The 21211-nt window shown below is 38.4% G+C and overlaps 1 protein-coding gene across 7 annotated transcripts in view; it reads left to right on the forward strand.

Annotated features, from left to right (window-relative positions):
* Positions 1 to 21211, forward strand: part of FOXP1 (forkhead box P1) — a 569779-nt gene that overhangs the window by 537512 nt on the left and 11056 nt on the right. For 3 of the 7 annotated variants that reach the window (XM_008571774.1, XM_008571788.1, XM_008571766.1), the window contains 6 exons: positions 1082 to 1165; positions 10812 to 11013; positions 11118 to 11197; positions 11801 to 11902; positions 15419 to 15540; positions 17206 to 17275. In XM_008571774.1, the coding sequence (XP_008569996.1) occupies positions 1082 to 1165; positions 10812 to 11013; positions 11118 to 11197; positions 11801 to 11902; positions 15419 to 15540; positions 17206 to 17275 (660 nt within the window). Of the gene's footprint in view, positions 1 to 1081; positions 1166 to 10811; positions 11014 to 11117; positions 11198 to 11800; positions 11903 to 15418; positions 15541 to 15914; positions 16085 to 17205; positions 17276 to 21211 lie in introns of all 7 variants that reach the window. The other 4 variants (XM_008571751.1, XM_008571760.1, XM_008571756.1 and 1 more) reach the window with 3 other exon arrangements.

Consider the following 21211-nt stretch of genomic DNA (forward strand, 5'->3'; position numbering starts at 1 on the left):
TGACCCTTTTCCTTTCCTCTGCCTTCCCCCAATTCCTGAGCCCCTTAGAAAATAAATTTTATTTTGGAATAATTTTAGACTTGCAAAAAATTGATGTGATGTTAGTTATGTGACATAGAAGGAATGAGTCCCTCCCCAGTTCTGAGGCATTATTTTGGACAAAATTTGTATAGAAGTATTGAAATAAAACTGTATGTATTCGTTCTCTTTCCCTCTCTCACTCACTCATCTCTTCTCCATTTTCCCTAAATGCCACAGCTGTTCTCTTCTGGGGATGTATCTCCCCCTTCTTTTACAGAAGTAATCGTTATACGTTCCCCTGTGCCCAACTGTCTTGAACTATTGAAAATACTCTGTTAAAACAATCCGAAGCAAGCATCAAGAATGTAGCATCCAATAAGTATTTGAGTGCCTACTATGCACATCCAATTAGAAATTCTTGTGACTTAGGAAGATAATTTTTTTCTAGAATGAGGAGACTTAAATTATTGAGATGAGATTAGCACATAGCAAGTGCTCAAATATTGAATATATGAACGAGGAAGCTTATTCTGCATTCATTTGAAAATGGGAAACTGTCCACCCTTGTAGCCTGCTCCTGCCCTGTATATATCACTTGCCATCACTGTTTTAATCCATGCCTACCTGTTAAGAAAGATGAAGCTAATTTCAAATAAATATATCCATCTGTCTAAGTTTTCCACAACCACAACAGATGAATTTATGAGTTTTAGCTACCTAGCTCATTTTCTTTTGGCTTCCTCATGAATAAGATTGGTTAATAGGCATGATTCACATTTGTCTTTTAGCTGTCTGTGTTACATGGGACTCCTTGGTGCCAGCAGGTCTAGAACTTCCTAGTTAAAGTCTAATACACCTTGTGTTGAGAAATCTTACACTAACACCTCCAGTCACCTGGAGTTGGCAGTGGTCATAGAGATTTCAAAAACGATTAAGCAATGAAAACAATTTTGTATGTGCTATGGTGCCATAGTTTAATTTGGAATATGTGTCATTTGGGGTCTTAAAATAGTCATGCATCTGTATTCAGAGAAATAACAAAGCATTTTCTTCCTACTAGCTTGCAAAAGACAAAGAGCGCCTGCAAGCCATGATGACCCATCTGCATGTGAAATCTACAGAACCCAAAGCCGCCCCTCAGCCCGTAAGTACTTATCCACACCAATGGGAAAAAATAAGGTGAAACTTACAGTATTCTTTCTCTTCTTCCCAACCCCAAGCGTAGGAAGGAGGACTGACTACTGTGGCGGATTTAAGTGTCGAAGGCCTTAAGTTTAATCGACTGTTTCTGGTCACCTTTCATGATGAAGGCTGTGTGCTAGGCATTTGGGAAAATACAAGATGATTCAGATGTAGTCTTTGCTCATGAGGCCCAAGCAAGCAGCTCTTCTTTGGGACAGAATAATTGGTACTAAAGCAGGGTACTGAAATACATTATGAGAGCTCACTGGAAAGAGAAAATCTTTCTGAATGGTAGGAACACAGAGAAGGTAGGCAGACTATGACAGCACAAGAAAGAAACACATCAGCCTGGTTAAGCCAAGAGAGGGTGCAGGAAAAAAGTAGCAAGGAATAGTCCAGTCTGACAGTTACAGAGGAAAGAAATAGGAAACACACTGTTGGAATGGAGGCTAAATTATGGAGAGCACCTAAGGAGTTCGAAGTGAAAATTACTCCTTCACAGTTAGGAGACCAAACATGGTACACTGGAATTACATTTAATTTTTAGGAATCTCCTATTTCTTGCCTTGTTCCGTTTTACTGGACCTTGAAGGGTACCATCCCAGCACAGGCAATAAATATCAAAGCAAGAGGATGGTGGCTAAGCCCAAAATTCTGTCTTGGACCTCATTTCTTGTAATAAATTGATCTCTTTAATAGTTGTATTTCTCATATACTTATATTTCTGAAAATCTCCTAGTAGCTTTAACTGATTATTCAAAATGGAGACAGTGCTTTGCTTCTTGATTTTAAGATTTGTAAAATTTAAAGGTACACTGCCTTTATTTGATTTTGCTTGGAGTCACTGTGTGAAAATTAATTGAGCGTTGACAATCTATAGTTAGTACCAGCAATTTTAATCAATATGCAATGATGCAGCATAATGGCAAAGTATTGGTTTATCTGTTTTGACTGATTTTTTTCTCTAAATAAAGCAAACATACACCCATATATGTATGATTTATGGTGATAGAAATAAAACGGAGTCAGACTATTAACCCAGCAAATATGGTAGCCTGCCAAGATGCAGTTGGCAGACAAAATTAATGTCTGAAACAGAACACATTACTGAGATATAGGACATAAAATCATTAAACACTTTGCGCATCCATTTTTACTAGGAAAGAGTCCTTAGTTTCCATGTATTTTACAGTAAATGGCTTTAGGACTGGATATATAGGTTATCAAAGAGAAAGGGGGGAAAACCCCAGGCCATTTAGTATTGTGGAATCTCAGTAGTCAACTGTGCTATTCCTAATAACTCCTCCTTTTAAGGAGGATACTGAGAAGAACATGAATGCAGCTAAACTAATTGCTGAGACCCTGAAATGATGTGGCTGACTTCTCGAATAGGCATCGCCCATTGCAGAGGGTAACAATTGCCTTGGAGCTCTCTGAAAGTCTTCAGATGGCTTTAGCAAAACGGTTTTCCCCAGGAGAAATGGTTCAAGTCTTTACATCTGGCAACAAGGGAGAGAATGAGATGATCTCCTACTTCTTCCATGGATTAAAAGCAGCAATGGTAGAATAATGGTTGGACTCAGCACTCTAGGAATGGACTTATGGTGGATCTTGGGGCTCCTTGGGAGGAGGAGACTAAAGAGAAGGAACGGCAAAACCCTGAAGGGAGCTCTACAAGTGATAGAGCTAGGACTTGGCAGGGTGCGCCATATATGTGAGTGTGAGCCCACACAGGCCACAGAAGGCCATTGGGAATCGCCACATGGACCAGTGTTAAGCAGCCAATAAACAGGGAAAAGCAGCCGTGGGGGGAAATGAACAGGGAAGGAAGGTTTGTCTTGATTAGTTTAAAAAAATGTTTTACATTCTAGAAAATTATAACTTTGAAGGGGACCTCCTACTAAATTTATTTTTAACTGCTCTATTGAAAATTCTCTACCACTAGTCAACATTATCTCTTAGTAGCTCAGCACAGTATTTCTTTATTAAAAGAAATAGGCACGAATATTTTTGACTGAAAAATTAATAGCTTTTGAATTCATACACAGCAGGTTTTCTTTTGCAAAGAAGTCCAATATCGCTGCACAGCACTTCTATAACCGTTTATTTAGAGTCCAAGTCAAACCTTTGACAGCTAGAGCAGCGCTACAAGCCAATATAAAGAACTCCAAGATGTAAACCAACAATAGGCCGTCTGTGTGAGGTTTGCCATTGTCAAATACATAGATTGTTTGGATTAGTTTATGTAAATGTACTGTTGTATTACCCTTTGGAAAAAAAAAAAAAGATCACATTTGTGTATGAAAAGTGGCTCTCTTCACAGGCAGCATTATAAATTCCTTATCCTTTAACTTACATGTAAGAAGTAAAAATTGTGCCTGACAAGCAGATATTGTGTGACACTCTGTTGTCGGAGTGAACCTGCCTTCTTTTCATTTATTGGAAAATAGAAAATTTTATTATAGATACCATCTTATAAATCAGGAATTATTAAAATATGTATAGGTGAGGCATTGGGAAATTAATTATAAAAGGTAGACGTGTAATGTTTGCATAAATTTTCACTTCTTTGCCAAAAAAAAAAAAAGGCCCATACATACAGCAAACCCTTGATGCTTTCAACTTTAGGGACCCAGAGCTATCTGGTGACTTATTCTAATGTACAAAATACTCTCTGTAGCCTATAATTAATTTATTCCAGCCTACATAGTAGAATGCATGGTCTGTGCTCAAGTGAGTATCCTTCTAGAATCTTTGATTTGAAACCAGCAGTCACTGGGATTCAAATCTAACCATAGATGGGGACTACAACCTTGCCAGTAAGTTTATGAAGTTTTTTCCTTTTTCCATTTCTGTTTAAAAGGAACCTCATGTTTATTTTAAAATTCTTAGTCACTAAGTGATAGAATGCTTTGCTGTAAATGTTGCTTTTCACTAAATGCCATTTGGGTGGTTAAGAGTCATTTGTTATATCCAATCATTCAACCAGTTCTCATTTCATTGCATCAAAGAAACTGCCAAAACATTCTTAGATTGTTCCTATGTCAACTCATAGACACATTTTCTGGATCCTGCGGTGGAACTCATCTTCAGATTTGGATATGCTCATCTCGGGATGGTGCCCAAGCTTTTAGACCTGGATCTGAGCTTGACCTACACTGGGAAGAAAATGTGTGGGTGAACTGGAATAGGAGTTCACAGTCTTCCTATCTCTTGGACTTCCTTAATAGCAGCTCTTCCTGTTTGCCATCACATCTTCTAACCCTTAAAAAAACTTTTTTTCTTTTTTTTTTTTTTAAGAAATATACCCAAGACTCAAAGTGCAAGTTGTTTTTGGAAAGGGAATTCCTGTATTTAAAATCAAACTATTTTGTCAACAAATACGTGTTGAGCGTGCTGCATACTGAACATAGAGTAGTCAAACCAGAGAGACCCGTCCCTGCCATTGAGGTGTCTGGAGTCTTGTGGAACAAACTAACTGCACAAACACACATACTCTCACTGCATGAGTTGTGCTGCATGTAAGTAGGACAACTGATCTAGAGTGGTGGGTGTTGAGGAAGACTTCTGAGAGAAGTGATATCTCAGCTGAAACTTAAAGCATGAATAGGAAGAAGGGATAAGAAGTCAGCTTCATGGATATTTCTTTGGATTAAGAGTGGTGCCCATATCTGTATCTCTCTGAGAAAGAGAGCTGGGGGAGGAAGGTGGGTAATGAGGATCCGTGTGGAGGGAGCAAAGGAATAGCCAACATCAGCTAAGATCAGCTTTCCATACTTTTATTGTTGTTAAAGCTGGGCCCTGCATGCGCAAAAGGATATGTGAAAGCTTACCAGAGCTGCTGTAACTTCTAGCAGTTGGGTACATAGAATGGAAAAGCAGTTCTTGACATACGTAGAATGGCTAAATTTGTTGTATTTTAAGTTTTACAAGATTCTTCTCTTTTCCAAAGAAAGAGAAGCAAAAAACAGGCAATGGTAAAGTGCCTTAATGAAAACGATTGATACTCTTTTCTTCCAAACTCAGTAACATTCTGAAAGTAAACACCAGAATGTACTGCTTGGAGGTTAATGTCTGCATGCCTATTTCATGGAGAATTTGCTGAGGGATTTCCTTAGAGGGGAGGGGGGCATAATTCAGAAGACAAAATAACAACAACAACAAAAAACATGTCTGGTTTTTCAAGTTCTTATTAAGTTGTTAAGGATTTCTTAAAAAGATTTTATGCTATCTATCATTACGTCAGGTAAACACTGTAAATCATATTTTATAATACTGAGTACATGAGAGGTACGCTTTGCTTTAGGGTATTTTCCTGCACATCAGAGAACAACTTCTGATCCTGCAGAAACCACATTCTTTATGATTCGGTGGGCACGTAATTATGGTGTAGGTAATATATCTTTATGAAAATATTATAAAACACTTACAGGAACTTGAATATTTGGAATGAAATGCAGTATTAGATTTTCCTTTTTGCACATTTTCTTTGACTCTAACCATAGCAATTAGGACTGTTTTGAAATAGTTTTTAGCTACTATAAAAACAAAGTGTCCCCCTCTGGAAAAAGAGTTTAACTCTTCAAGGAGTGGCTGATCATTTGGGCTGCGGGGACCTTGCTTTAGAGTTGGAGAAATAATATTAGGCAGTCATAAAAAGGGATTCTCAAGCACAACACACAAAAGCTGTTTTATGTACTGTTTTTTATGAAGGCCCTCCCTCCTGAACTCAGCTCAGGTTTTGTATTTGTGTTTTTCGTATCCCTGCCAGTAACACCACCTTCGAAGTCACTGCTCTCTGCGAGCACCCATCTCTAAAACAAGCCTAGGCTGAGATGGTGAAGGAGAACAGAGGCTTGTGACAGAGGCCGCCCGCTGCCTTCCACTGTCCTGCCCTCCCTCCCCACGGTCTGGTAATGTCCCTCCAGCCTCAGAAAGGCCATCCCTGACCTTGAGTGATGCATGCCTAGAAACGTCCCCATGCAGTTAAAGCAGGGCTTAAGCCCGCTCGGCCAGTAAAACCAACAGCAGAAAAACAAGTTCTGTGAGCCCAAAGGTCCCTGCTATGCAGTGGTGTCCCTTGGTGTTTTGGTTTCAGGTTGATCTTTTGTTCTCAGAATCTGTTTTCATGTGAGGCAAGAGCACAAACAAAAATAAAAATGAGTTCTTATGGGAATACTTACGACAAGTCTGTTTCTGTCTCAGGTTTACATCAGCGGTTTGTTTATTTTTTTTTAAATGCGAGTGACTCATCATCTTTAAGTGGGAGAGGACATTACTGTTTAAAACTAAAGATTATTTTTTTTAAAAAAAGCACTAAGCAGAATATCGAGTAGCTGATAGAATTCAAATAGTTTCAACGGCTAAAGATTTCCAGGATAGTCCTCTGTAACCCAGTTGAGGGAAAAGTGGTTGCCTGAGAGCACAGGGAAATTTAAAAAATAAAACCCTACAGCAATTTTAAGTGACATAAGAATTTCACTTTTTGGCCAGAGTTTCAAAGAGATTATCTTTGCTGAAATCATCACATGATGGAAACTTGCCATGTAGAAAATATCAGAGTTACTAACTTTTCTAAACATAGCAACTTCTTTTTAAATAGAAAATGAACACTATAAGAAGAATAGGTTTTCCATCAGGAAAAGAAACCCTCCCAGTCCGATCCCTTCCTGCTCCATGCCCCGGAAAAAATTATGTTTTAAATCCTTAACTGCAATCAGAAACACGAAGCACATATGCTTTCATTTCTAATTGATGATTATATTAAGATTTAATAGTTGACAATTAAGATGAATATTTCAAGATTACAGCAAAACCCACACCGTTCCCAATTTGCTCTTCTGTTCCAAGTCTGTAATTAATTTTTTTTTATTCCCCCCCTTTTTTTTCCAGAGAGACCTTAATTAAAAGAGCAGGTTTGGTTTGAACATAGAGCCTGCTTTGAATCCTTCCTCTCTCCACCTTCGTCCTCCCTCTCCCTATCTCTCTCAGGACCTTCCCCTTCGGAGATGGTTTCTCCTCAAGACAAGCATGTGACCATCCAACAAAAGTTTAAAAGTTAAGAAACTTCTATAGCAGTTGACAAGGTTGACATTTCATTAACTTGTTGGTTCAGCCGTCAAATGATTTTGTGTGGCAAAGCACCCTCTGTTTGGAGTCTGCAGCTTTCTGTTCTTCTTTCCCTCACAGGCTACAGTCATGTTTAATTTGGAATCTGGGCTCCTTTGGCAAATTAGCAATTAGAACAATTTTGTGGGAATATGTATATGTGTCATTAGTTTTTCCTGCAAATTAATAGCAAGGGCAGAGGTCAGACAGAAATTTTCCACTTGACTGCCACTCCTCTATTGAGACTTGGCACTTGGTTTTGGAATGGCCACAGCTGCTCTCAGCCACCCTCTTCCTCTAGGAACTGTCTTTTAATTAGTTTACCTCATTGCCATCATTACAAATATTACTGCGTCCCCTCCTCGAAATAAAATTACTGTTTCTACAAAATATTTCAGCAACATCTTGCACCACTGCACATTGACGGTGGGGTCACTCGAATGCAGCATTTAATCATTATATCACCTCCATCCGCATCTCCTAATTAGAGTCCTTGCAATACATTTTTATCTGGTAATTAGCTGAGATTGGCTGCTTCCTCTGTGGCTTATTAGAGACTGCCCAGCAGTGGGTGTGAATCACGGTGTCGTTCGTCAAGCCTGGTGAGCCTCCTCTCAGCTCTCTTCTAGCTCAGTGTTTATTTCTATTTGCTATGTTCAAAGGACTCCAGAAGATACTACCTGCGTCTCTTTCTTCATGGATGGGGCTAACCTGGAGGGATTTTATTCTTGGTAGAAATAGTCCAAGAGTTACGACCTTTGTAAAATCTACAAGAGTCAAATTCTTTTCTCATTTGATGATATTTTTCTGTGGGATTTGTCTACTCTTCTTCAATATGAGCACCCAGAATGATGGGCTTGCACTTGCTGACTGTTTACATGAGTTTTGATTTTTGACAATTAAACCAGAACCCAGTGGACTTGGTGATCTCCCTAACAAAACTGTAAAGGAGCATGCATATTTCTTAAGGACATTTGTGTTTATAATTTTTGTTATGTTTTTAAGAAAGCCACAATGTTTAGAGTAATGTTTTTAAACTGAATAGAGAAGGCAAAAAGTAGTGGTAGTCCTCAGAATTGTTTTAGGGTTATTGTGTATGTTGCTTTTGACCAAAGTTTGCATTCGATGGTAAGCTCTTCAAGGGCAGTAGTTACACGTTTTATTCCTGGTTCTGTTGTTACAGAACCAACTGCTTTATATTTGCTCAGTAATATTTATTGAATGTCATTGATAAGCGGGGGTAAAAGCTAATCACTGAATCCTTTCCAAAAATGAGCATACAGAAAAATGAAACTGGTTTACTTTTCCCATTAGCTAGGCATAGGAAGATTATACAAAGTGTCTAGAATCATACAAGTGTGTGGTTTGACTTCGGGTCCAGGTTGGAAATATGGGGAAATTGTTTAATCTTTCCAAGCCTCCGTTTGCTTATCTGTAAAATATGAGTAATAATATTTCATATATTAGTGGTGGTATGAGAATTAAATGAAACCACACAGTGACAGGTGGTTTAAAACATGATTTTTATAAATGTTCTCCATGACTTTCCAAAGTGTTCTGATATTCTTAGGTTTAGCAGCATCTGAATGATAAAAAGTGTGTATTTATGAGCTTTAGCCTTTCACACACTAATTTCCTTGACCCTTTGCTTGGTCTGATGTTTAAACATACTGTTCCTGGACTTGGTCAGTGATTAAGGCCCAAGGCGAAGAAGAGGTCAGTCCCAACTCTTCCCTCTTGGCTTCTTGGTTCTGCTCCATCCCATGGCTCAAACAGCCAGCACTTAGTTTGCAAATGTATGTCATAAAGTCAAGTTCCCAACACTACTGAAAGAGCAACTCCCAGCATCTGCCCAGCTTGCTGAGGGATTCGTAAGGGCAGTGCCATCTCCATAGCCTGCTCTTCTCAGACATTGGGATCTCTTGTTTGCTGAGTCAACATTTCAAGCTGAAAATTAAAAGGAAAGCAGAACTAAAAGCTCCCAACCGAACATCCAGTTTTCAACACCATGTTTATGTTTTTCCATTAGTGTTTCTTCAACGAAATTTAATCCTTCTTTTCTTCAGATTCATTTATTTTTTATGGAACTCCCCTACACATATTAGAGAGGATTCTCATGGCCTTTTTTATTACTAAAGTATGAGTAAAGGTTGAATCTTCTCAACAAATTGGAGCTCTCTTTTAATATGTTCTTTGACTATGATCTCAGAGGAATCACATTTTTATGCACAAATAATGCCTTGTACTTAAGACTGACTATAGCGATGGTGAAATAGACTTATTATGGTAAGTGATTCGCAATCTGGCTTAAGAAAATGTTACCAAGTAAGCCTACTTTGCTGAAGTTTCTTGGATTTGGGGGCAGCTGTATGTATCTGAGATAGTTCTGTGTAAAGGTAATAAATATGCTGAAAACAACCAATTCTTCAGCCTTGCCAGGCTTAAAATAATATTTCTCCTCCAACAAATTTTGGGAAAGGGTTGTCCCTTCCAGTATTTATAAGAACAGCACTTCATGATGAAGGTAAGATATAGATAGACAAAATAAGTCAAAATAGTACTCATTCATTTTCCTCTATACTACTTCAAATAAATAATATTCATTTCCTTACTTGAACCAATAGATTATTCCATTTTATGGAATGTTTGAAACTTGAAGAAAAAGCAAAATCAACAAAAATATTACAGTTCCAGATCTCTCATCTGTCATATTCTTTTAAGATGAATAGATCCCAGTCCTATATTTGATAGAGTTTAATGTAGATTACCCATACAGCTCTTAAAGATTTGTCTCTGCCAACTGATAGAAATAAATGATGGCTCACTGGATCAGTGCCGCTCTTTTTATTATGAGCCAAAGGCCAAGCGTATTTGCAGTAGTTCCCATCGTCCATGAAGTTTCATGATGGAAATGAGCAGCATCTCCCTGCACTGTTCAGTATGGTAGCTACTAGCCACATGGGACTATTTACATTTAAATTCATTAAAATTAAGTAAAATTTCAATTTTCATAAAAATTCAGTTGTGCTACCATTTTGCAGAAGGTTCAGTTGGACAGCTCAGATCTACATCAATGTATTTCAACTGGTTTTCCCTAAAATGTTCATCTTCACTGGTGCCACTAAGGACTCCCATCTTCTTCTGTGAGGTTTACAAGGTATAGCAGGCTGTTATACAGGGTGAGACGTTATGATTAAAAACATGTCTTGACCCAGAATTTCTGAAACTCACTTGGCCAGGTAACCCATTTTTGTGTCTGTAAACACCCATTTAGCAGCCTTTGGAAAACACCTGTCTCATGGAAAGAAAAGGAGATCTCTTATACTAAATACTAAGTGACTTGTTTTTTTTACACAGGAACTCACATCGTATTTCAGTTGATTATAAACATATCCGTTCAGAGAAATAACATTAACCAGGCATCCCCGGTGGATGTGAGATGCTTTCTTGGTTGCTCTGTTTTCCTGAAGGTCTTCTAAGATGGGTGCTTTTCTTCACAGCTGAATCTGGTATCAAGTGTCACTCTCTCCAAGTCTGCATCGGAGGCTTCTCCACAGAGCTTACCTCATACTCCAACGACCCCAACTGCGCCCCTGACTCCCGTCACCCAAGGCCCCTCTGTCATCACCACCACCAGCATGCACACGGTGGGACCCATCCGCAGGCGGTACTCAGACAAATACAATGTGCCCATTTCTTCAGGTAGATACTCCATTTTTGCTTCATGTAGAATTGTAATCTGCAATTCTTATAGACCAGCCCCTTTTTAAAAAGTGATAATTAATAGGACAATGATTCTTATTTAGCAGATATTGCGCAGAACCAAGAATTTTATAAGAACGCAGAAGTTAGACCACCATTTACATATGCATCTTTAATTAGGCAGGTAAGTAAATAACACAGTATATGAAATTATATCAAAAGGTATACACGTACATGGATATATTATATTGATGAAGTAGATTTAAAACCGTTTAGTATGCAAGCATGCTAAAACCTTTTCTATAAGGTTTTTTAAAACTGCAATATATAACATAATTGCTTTTGATTAAGTATTACAATACGATGTGATTATTAGGAAATTCATTTCACACAACAGTGAAAATGAGCCTGTTTAAAGATGGCAAGTCAATTATCACAAGCTACAGTAATCTCTGATCCCTAGAATTAATCTGAGCTCTAAATAATTACTGAGCTTTAATCAGCTAGTGAAATGTTTTGCATTTCTCTTTGATTCTGCTTTATGAATGACTAATAAATTAATATTTCTGTACGGAAACAGAAATAAAAACTCAAAACAATTAGATAATTCCATTTTGAATTTTGCTATTGAACTGTTAAATACAACCATTAATCTTAGATCATTTTGTGAAACCTTTCTTAGGATTGAGCTCTGAATCAGTTATTTTATATTTTCAAGAAACTGTATAATGATGATTCTGCTGATTTGGTCATAATTTATCTTCTTCGGTTACTTTTTGTTTTACAGGCCATTCTCGAATCTCCAGAAAAGCAGCTAACACTAAATGAAATCTATAACTGGTTCACACGAATGTTTGCTTACTTCCGACGCAATGCAGCCACGTGGAAGGTAAGCCTTCCCTCAGGCCTGCGTAGTAGTGGACCTTGACATTTATAGAACAGAGTTTATTGTTGATAAAATTCAGTTGTGCTACAAGAAAGTTATATTTATATTGTTTGGACACACTCAAAGTGTCCAATATATAGGAATATCTAATTGGGAAAATAGTTCCATTGTGGTTGAAATGCTTGGATGGAAGACTCCCATTACACTGGCTTCAGATATGTGGATGGGCCAACCAGTCAAATCATGCCTCTCTGGTTGGAACACGTAGGAAAAGGAGATGACACCATTGCCCACGTGTTGAGGTTGTTCTATAACTTACACAAACTTCATGCCAGTATTTGCAGAGATAACTTTTTTATTACCATTAGGAACCTGCAGAAATGACCAGACACACTTGATACAACCTTTGTTGGTTGGATAAGTGCCCATTAACCCTGTTAGTGAAGAAAGCTGTGCAATCTAAGTACTAGTATTGTATATGGGAGTTATTACAGCAGAACACAATGTAGTAAGTTTTTATTTGTTTTGTTTTGAAGTCAAGAGATTGACCCTAAGAGGTTCATAGATACCCTGAGGAAGATAAGTAGCTTCTGAATTGTGGACTTTATTTTAACACCATTTGCAATAAAACAGGTCAAATTCCATAGCTCCATGTTGGATGTCCTCAACATATGACATACTTCATTCCCAGTTCAGCAGTTGGTTCATAGATTCTATTGGTACTTATTCCATTAGATTAAATTAAGCCCTCAGAAGTTTTTGGACTTTCCCGATTTAATTTGATAGTGTCTGATATCCTTGCTTATAGAAGAGGGCTGGTGCACTCTGACTTTTATATTTTTGTTTTTAATACATGGATTCCTATAATCCCTAAGCTCCAAAACATTTAGAAGCATTTAAGGCAAACATTTCAGGATATTTTTGTATGTCATTAATGTAAATATGATAGGGATTTTATTGCAAGATGCAAGGAAAATTTGCTTTGCTTGAAATAAATGCCTTCCTTGCTGCTTCCTTAATTTTGTATGGGAGAAACATAAAAGCAAAAACAGAAAACACATTTCCTCAAGTTCTTGATAAATTGTCATTTTAAAAGAAAACGAATATAACCAGAATTAATTCATCAACTTTACAGAGTTGTGAATATCTTTTACAGCCTAAATTATCCTTTTATTTCCAGTAAAACACACGGGTGCTGAAGGAAACCTATGTTCAAAACTTTACCTTTTCCTCAGCCTGCCTTGGGAGATAAAATACAAAGGATCTTTAGCTGTGAATGCTTTTAATAATTTAGGAAGTAGAAGCATGAGGCAGACATTTTCTTCAGATTGCCTTTTATAAATAGCAAATGATCAAATTTAAAAATATTTACCAGTTGTGAATAGAACACTTAAGCTCAGATCTTCAGATTTAACTTTGCCATTTTTGCAAACTGCAGGAAAAAGTGTCATTAATATAAACAACCCTAGATGAAGTACTTAATGACTCATAAATACGTATAATTTTCTCTACGTGTCCTTATTTGTACTGGGATCTTAGACAAAAGATGAAATGCCCAGTTAAAGTTGTGACAGAAAACTGCTTACTCACCTTTTTAAAAACTCTTGATGTCTAGTTGCTTTCTGCTTAGATGTGCAGTCTTGGCAAACAAAACTTAAGTTTTAATTCTGAATCTTATATGGATATATTGTCCAGCCAGATCTACAGAAATCCTTTTATGAGAAGGAGCTTCTTAGCTCAGTCAGTTCTGTACATTTTGATACTTACTGTAAAACATCAGACAATGATTAGGAGCAATGTTGATTTCTTTCCCAGTTATATTTCCTATATGTATATATGCTCTGCTTATATTTTTAAAGGGTATTTGGCTTTATTTATTTATATCTCTTCAGTGTTGTTCTAGAAGATAACAGTAGACTTCTGCATCCTATAGTATGCCTTTGTGCAATATAAAAAAAAATGCTTAAAGGCTAGGCTACAATTTATATGCAAAGATGTTTGTCTTACGAAGCATAGCTATAATATGCCACATGGTTTTAGTATAGAGATTTTGGTTTTGTTTTGTTCTTAAGCAGACCCATCAAACTTTTTGAATCAGTGGTGCCCTTTGGTAGGCAAACCTACCCCAGTTATGCTGACGTTACTCAGAAACTCTTTGGGAATTTATCCTGTGAATTCTCCTTGCTAGCAGTTCAGCATACCATGTGATCAAACTTGTCTCATTATCTTCTAAATATTCCACATCAGAGAAGAAAAATTATTTGTAGCTTGAATCCTCACAGAGTCATCAATAATGATTGTCCAAAAATTGAAACACTTCTCCGAGTCTCAAGATTTGCCACCTTTAAGTATAATTCAGGGAGGAAATACTACAGGGGGTGGGAGGGGAGGGGTGAGGAACGTTTGAGCAGTAGCAGCATTATTAGAACCGAGTGGGGCTGACGAGGTATTGAGGTGTCCTGTATGCTTCCACTTCTTGTGCCCCGATTGAGTCACCTCCTTATCCTGCATAAGAAGATGACATAGGTCTCTTTAAAATATCCTCATGTCCAAGATTGAGTCTGGATCAGTAAGTTCAACTGGGCAGGACTAAAGAAATGAAGCCAGGCTTGTTACTGTATGCAGGAAGGGTTGTGGGTTTTTCTGAAACTCATGGAAAGATGAGCTGTTAAAAGCTCTTCACCCCTGAGTTGAGATCCTCCTTTTTGATGGATTATGGATGTTAAGGGTCTCAGTTTAGGAATGACCAGAAATGATTTTTAACCATAAGAAACATGTGTCTATAGAAACTATCAACTGCAGGAGTATAATCATTTTGCCATTGAGACTTCTACTCATGTTCCTTTGCCATTAACTCAGGGAATTAAGGTACTTGCCCATAATAAGGACCAACTTGCAATATATTCAGGAAGGTAAGACATAGCTTGATGGTGGATATTTATCCCTTGGGCGTCAGTTTACCCCTTTGATCCTGTTGGCTACATGAGGTGATACTCTCAATGGTAAAATCCAATTTAGAATTCTTCTTAATAAAACCCATGGAAGTTTTTACAGCCAGAAACTGTCCTGTATTTAACAATATTAGCCAAGTTTTCATCTTTCATGTTAAAAAAAAAACACAAAAAAACCAAACTTTTTTTACGGGAGGTAGACTGGTTTAAAGGGGACAGTTTTATGCTTTACATGTTTCCTTATTTTGAAGTCATAGTAACAATATTTTCACATTTGTATTGTGGAACCTATTTTGGGATTGTATGCATATTAAAAAATATTTCTTTTGGTTAGATATTACCAGGGACTAGACTAAAATACCAAAGTGCAATTAATTCACAATTTTGGTTTTTTATTTTTGCTTTTGGAAAAGACATCCTTAACCACAAGAAGGTCATCCACGGGGGTGGTTGCTATAGTTCTTGGGGATGGTTTTACAAATGTGGGCGGTTAGGCTGAATTTACTGCTGTTTTTGGAGTCTTTTCTTATAGAAAATGTAAATGTTCTCTCTTTTATACTTGCTGCAGAATGCAGTGCGTCATAATCTTAGTCTCCACAAGTGTTTTGTGCGAGTAGAAAACGTTAAAGGGGCAGTATGGACAGTGGATGAAGTAGAATTCCAAAAACGAAGGCCACAAAAGATCAGTGGGTACGTCCACCACGTTTGAACTTCTTAGCCTAGCTTGGATTGTGCTAACAAGTATGATGTAGAGGCTTTGGCTGCTAGATGGTGTTAGACCAAAGAACTGGTTTCACGTTGTCTCAGTTAAGGGAAGCAAAAAAGCATTTCATCCCTTCTGTTTTGTATACCCACCAGTCCCCCCGCCCTGCTTGCTGGTCTTTGTTGCATCCCATGCTAGTAGCTTTTAGGTGGCAATGCATATTAACCCTCACAAACCATTGGCTTATGCTTATTGCATTTTATTTTCTTTCTCCTGTTCCCTGTATTGGATGTCTGTTCTGCCCCCAACCCCGTCTCCTTTTGTTGCCACTTCATCTCCTTTGCTGCTGCTCCTATCCCAGGGTGCCATTCGCACCAACCTCTCACTGCATAAGTGCTTTATCAGAGTAGAGGATGAGTTTGGGTCCTTTTGGACAGTTGATGATGAAGAGTTTAAACGTGGCCGCCATATTCAACGAGGCCGTCCTCGCAAATACTGCCCCGATGAAAACTTTGACGAGCTTGTCGCACAGTAAGAGCCTTTACTTGCTTTTGTTTTTTTTTTCTGCCGTTGCTTTGGCTTTGCATGGTTGACTCATCCCATGTAGTCGTGCATTTCACCAAGTAGCAGTGCCACCGCTTTCTGCAAAGAAACTGAATGGTGTGATTTGTACATGTATTTCTCTTGTTTCTCTTTGGAACACCAGTGCCTTGAATAATGCTTTTTTGACGTCTGAAATGCAGATATTGGTTGTGTTTTGGTTCAGCAGCTTACGGGGACCCTATCACTAAATACTTTTGTGTGACCCAGAATTCCTCCAAGTAAAAAGGGAATTTTTGTTTAGAGTTAAAAATATGTTTCTACTGGGGTAAAGTCCTTCTTATTTTTTCACTCAGAGCAATATGATAAACGTAATGAAATGAATGTTAAAATGTTCGAGCATAAGAAATTGATAAATCACCTATAGTTCCTTTAAAGGCCACTGATAAATGTAGGTAACTTCCTACTGGAAGCCACTTGTTTTCATATGTCCTATATAACTTTTTAGTATTTTTATTCTCACTAGGGTGGAGATTTTCTTAAACGGTATTTTGGCTCTATTCGATCAGTTAATGGAGACAGCATCAACTATTCTCATACCACCCAGCTCCCCTCTAGATTTGGCTGTACAAGAAAAGACACCAAGCCAACCACCTCTCTTACTTGCCCTACATATCCTTCTCTCCATCTTCTTTTGGCAATAAATGTGCCTTGGAGGTCTTCCTTAAGAGCCTTCGTGCTGTCCCTCTAGCAGTCACTGTAGACTTCAAGTCATGGAGATGGTTAAGAACCAGGATTCTTCCCACTCACTCCCAGGAACCCCTGCTGTCGGCTCCATACCCCGGGCTGCTGCCTTCCTGTTGGAAGTGGGGTAACTATGAAAAATTTGCAGAGAGGTCTCCAGAGGGTGTTCCCAAGTCTGTCCCCAGTTGTGTTCACACAGACCAGCCCTGCAAAGCAGACCATAGAGAGAAAGCCTAACTTTTCTTTGGTTTTGTTAATGGGGGAAATTTCTGATTTAGAAGGATACCAGCAAGCTTAAAGCAAAACTTAGCTAGGACCTCGAGGGTGGATTGCCTTTAACTCTGAGTTTTTATCTTTTTCTTACACAGTAACCCTTCCCTTATTAAAAACATGCAGAGCAGCCACGCCTACTGCACACCTCTCAATGCAGCTTTGCAGGTAAGATTAATGGCCGTCCCCAATATGCAGCAGAGGTACAGGTCTGCCCCGCTCGTTTCAAAATATATTAGCCTCGCTCTAATTAGATATTAAATTTTAATTCCGTTAAACTTTTTTCTTAAGTGCACAAAGCATCGTACTCCCTGGAGGCAAACACATCGGGCTGCTTCAGCATTAGCAGGATGCTTAGCATTTTGAATATTGTGGCAAAAAAATTAAAAGTTCACTTATTAATATTTATCAGCAGTATCATAATTTCCATCCTCTTATTTCAGAATTTCACTTGAGGCAAAAATACCACAAGTGTAATTACTCTAGCACAGCTATTAATGTGCTGGATGATAGGCCACTGCATCACATGACCTTCTATTGTTCACGGGTTTAAAGAGAAAGCAGAGCTTGTATTTCTTCTTTTAAAGTCGATTTTAGTATCTTTTCTTTTGTCGGGGGTGGGGGAGGGGCTGGGGAGGATCGGGGTTCGGTTCACTTTGTAAAAGTAATCTGTTTTTGTTTAAGGAAGAGAGGTGTTTAGGAAAACTCTAGGTTTCCAGCAGATTGTTCAAGATTACATAATAATCACGCAGAATGTTTGTTTCCTGCTGACATACCAAGCACTTGTTACATCACCAACGATACTAGGGGTGAAGACATTGCTTTTGAGCAGGAGGGAGATTACCACCCAAATATGAGCTACCAGGGCAGCCCTGGCATCCAGCAAGCCATTTATTGAGTGCATTTCTCAGTTAAAGCAACTCTTAAATTGGCAAAATATTCCAGTATCACTTCATTAAAGTACGTGCATGTAGTTCTCGAGTCCCTCTCAAGAGTTTATACATAGGCAGTGTCCTTTTGGCCAGTGGTCCTGGTGGTTTTTGACTCTACCCAGACTGTTCTAGAAGACAGGCCAAGGGAATCTTGGTAACTTTAAATGACATATTCTATAGATAAATCTGACATTTGTAATCTAATACCATTGTAGACCTTTATAACATGCGTTCTCAGTGGGGGCTCTCTCACCCCAAAATCGGTTCTTAGATACTACAATATCTTGTGCCTTTCCAAAGAAGCATAATACATAAAACAGATATGAAGATTTCTTGGGGTGAGGGCACAAATAGCAAAACAAAAGTCTATAAAGGGACAGTAATGACAAAATGGCTGAGACCCTGGGCATTACAGGAACAGGATGGGAGAGGAGATGATAATGGGAGCTCCTGTTCTCTCTATTCATTAAACAAACATTTATTGAGCACCTACTCTGTGCCCTACAGAACTGTGTTCCGGGTCTCCAGCAGAGTCTCACGGCTCCCGAGAATGGATGCTGTGTGCCTTTTACACAGTTTCAATTCAGAGGCAGATTCACTGAACTTAGCATTTCAGTAATTGTCTTTATTTATTTTTTAGCCTGCACCAAATTTAATAGGAGAAACTACTTTCTGCGTTTCTTTTAATTACTCCTAGTTTACACAGTAACTTTAGAAAAGTAAATGAAAGCACGCTTAGATGCTGCCACTGTAAATACCATTCATTAGTAAGTTATGTTCCCTGGAGTCTTATGAAGTGTGAATTTAAAGGCTGCTCTATCTGGAATAGTATTAAGATTACAAGCACATTTTACATTCATGAGGCGGAAAGGCAAAAAAAAAAAAAAAGTGATCCTCTCTCCTCTGGATTCTCTTAACTATGTGACTAATTTCAATTAGTATGCTTTATCATTTCAGAACTGTTCACATTTAATCTCTGAAACATTTGTTTTTGGCATCACTGTACCCTTTTTTGTATCCTGGGGTAGCCCAAAACTACCCTGCAGTTTATGTCCATCAGGAGGCAAGGCAAATAAATTGACATTAAGTCATGATTTGAGAAGCAAATTATTTCCCTTTCCTCTATGAGTTTGGATCCGTGATCAGTACACAGTGCACAAGACAACTTTCTACTGTGCAAACTGAAGATTCTACCAGCAGGCCTTCCTCTCCATTATCACCCATTTCCATTTTTCAAGACAAGTAAAAATAATAGTGGAACAATATCTTTAAAAAATTACTAGAGCAACATATGCATGATATACAATATATAAAATAGGACAGCAGAATCCACTACAGAAATAAAACATGGGACTTGGGACAGATTGCATTATGCTCTGAAAAAGTGAAGTAACTAAGGGTAACCGTACAGCTTCATATTTATAGACTGCCTTTTCTCCGAGATCTCAGAGTGGTTAATGTTCCAGGAGCGATGGCACTTATGGACTTCTGCACCATTACTTAAGCACCTCCTTTTTTTGGGCAGAGGTATCAGTTTGATATGAAACCACCACACACTGTGTACAGGATCATTTATATAATTAAGTCCATTATAAAAATTATAGCACACCGGCTCCTAAGTGGACATCAAGTACCAAAAAAAAAGAGCCACTTTAAAGGCATGTGCAGCCGATGAAAATTTTACTAACCCTGTGTGATCACTTGCTCAACAAAGAGTGTTCAAGAGGCTCTGTTGTGGATCCAGCACCAGGATCTTTAATGGGACAAGCCTGGTTTTCTTCATGTCATTCTTGTCCGAGAATCAAGGGGATCAGTACAAGCACTTGCCTTTGGATTCCTTTCACCTCTGTGGCTGCTGGGCCTCAGCCCATGTTCTGTGACCCAGTCCCAATCAGAAATAGCCTTGATCTAAAATACTTAGAGAACCAAAGAGCATAAATTCTCATCCCAAGAAAGTGTCTCTGCTTATAGGATGAACAACTCATCTTGATGAGTGCATCCTTATAGGCGTTTCCATTTTGTCTTCTCAATTTTTGATGTGAGAAGCCACCAAAATATGAAACTAGCAGTGGCCCCACTTCTGCTGTATTCTGACCTTGTAATAGTGAAATTATTTTGTGAGAGCCGATCTTGTGGTATTTCCAGTGGGAAGAGGCTCAGTTGATGGTCCCCGCAGAACTTCCATGACTAAGGCGTGACCCCTGCGTTATCTCAAATAAAGGCAGACGATGCTGGGCCAGCTGTAGTTTGCAAAAAAAGAACAATAATTCTGGCAACTGCTCTGCCCTAAAAAGAAAGAATGCTTTATCACAATTAGAAGAGATTTGTTGAAAAAAGTACTTGACACAAATTATTTGACAAACTGTAGGAGAGAGGGGAATGTTCAGACTTGCTGTTTATCAAAATGAGTTCACCACATTTGGAAATAAAAACAGGATTCCCCCCCTCCCCCGCTTTTTAAAAGGCAGTTATGTAAATTCAAAAGAGGGAAGGAATAGCTGTGGGCTTGCAGACAGCCTAGTTTTGAAATAGTCCCTTGGCCAGTGCTGTGTTAGGTGAGTGCATATAGGTTGTCTCACCCAGGGCTTGTGTCTAGAAAGCATCTCTGGCTTTGGGGTTTGTACAGTATGTGAGGCTGCAATTGCCATAACAGGCAGACTCCCTGCAGCCCAGCTTTACACTCTTTCTTTCTTCATTTTTGGCTCTTACTTTCTCTTTAGAGCCAGGATTTCTAGAATAGTTTGGACTCTTGTATGACTGGCCAATTGAAGTCGTCATGCCAGATTGTCTTGTGATTGTACTTTTTTCTCATTAGGATGGAAAACCAGGCACAGTGTAGTCTGCAAGGGGACAGTTTTGATAAATCTTGTTCTAATTACAGCTGCCAGTTTTTGAAAGTCTGTCCTCTTTAATAAAATGAAAAGTCACTGGGTCATAATCACTACCCAAATGAAACAAATATGGATACTATAGTCCAGTGGTGTATGTTTTAACCATTGTCTGCATTTCAGACTACATGGCCATTTTATTCAAATGCAGTAGGATTAAGAGGTGAACAGTATCCTACCATAGAGTTTAGGATTTTCTTTGTTTTTCATTTCTACCCTTTTTTGCTGACGCTCATTTGCAGTGACTTTGTCACCTTTAATATCAATGTACTTAGACACCAAAA

Source organism: Galeopterus variegatus, unplaced genomic scaffold (assembly GCF_000696425.1).
Source record: "Galeopterus variegatus unplaced genomic scaffold, G_variegatus-3.0.2 Scaffold44, whole genome shotgun sequence".
Lineage (NCBI taxonomy): Eukaryota > Metazoa > Chordata > Mammalia > Dermoptera > Cynocephalidae > Galeopterus > Galeopterus variegatus.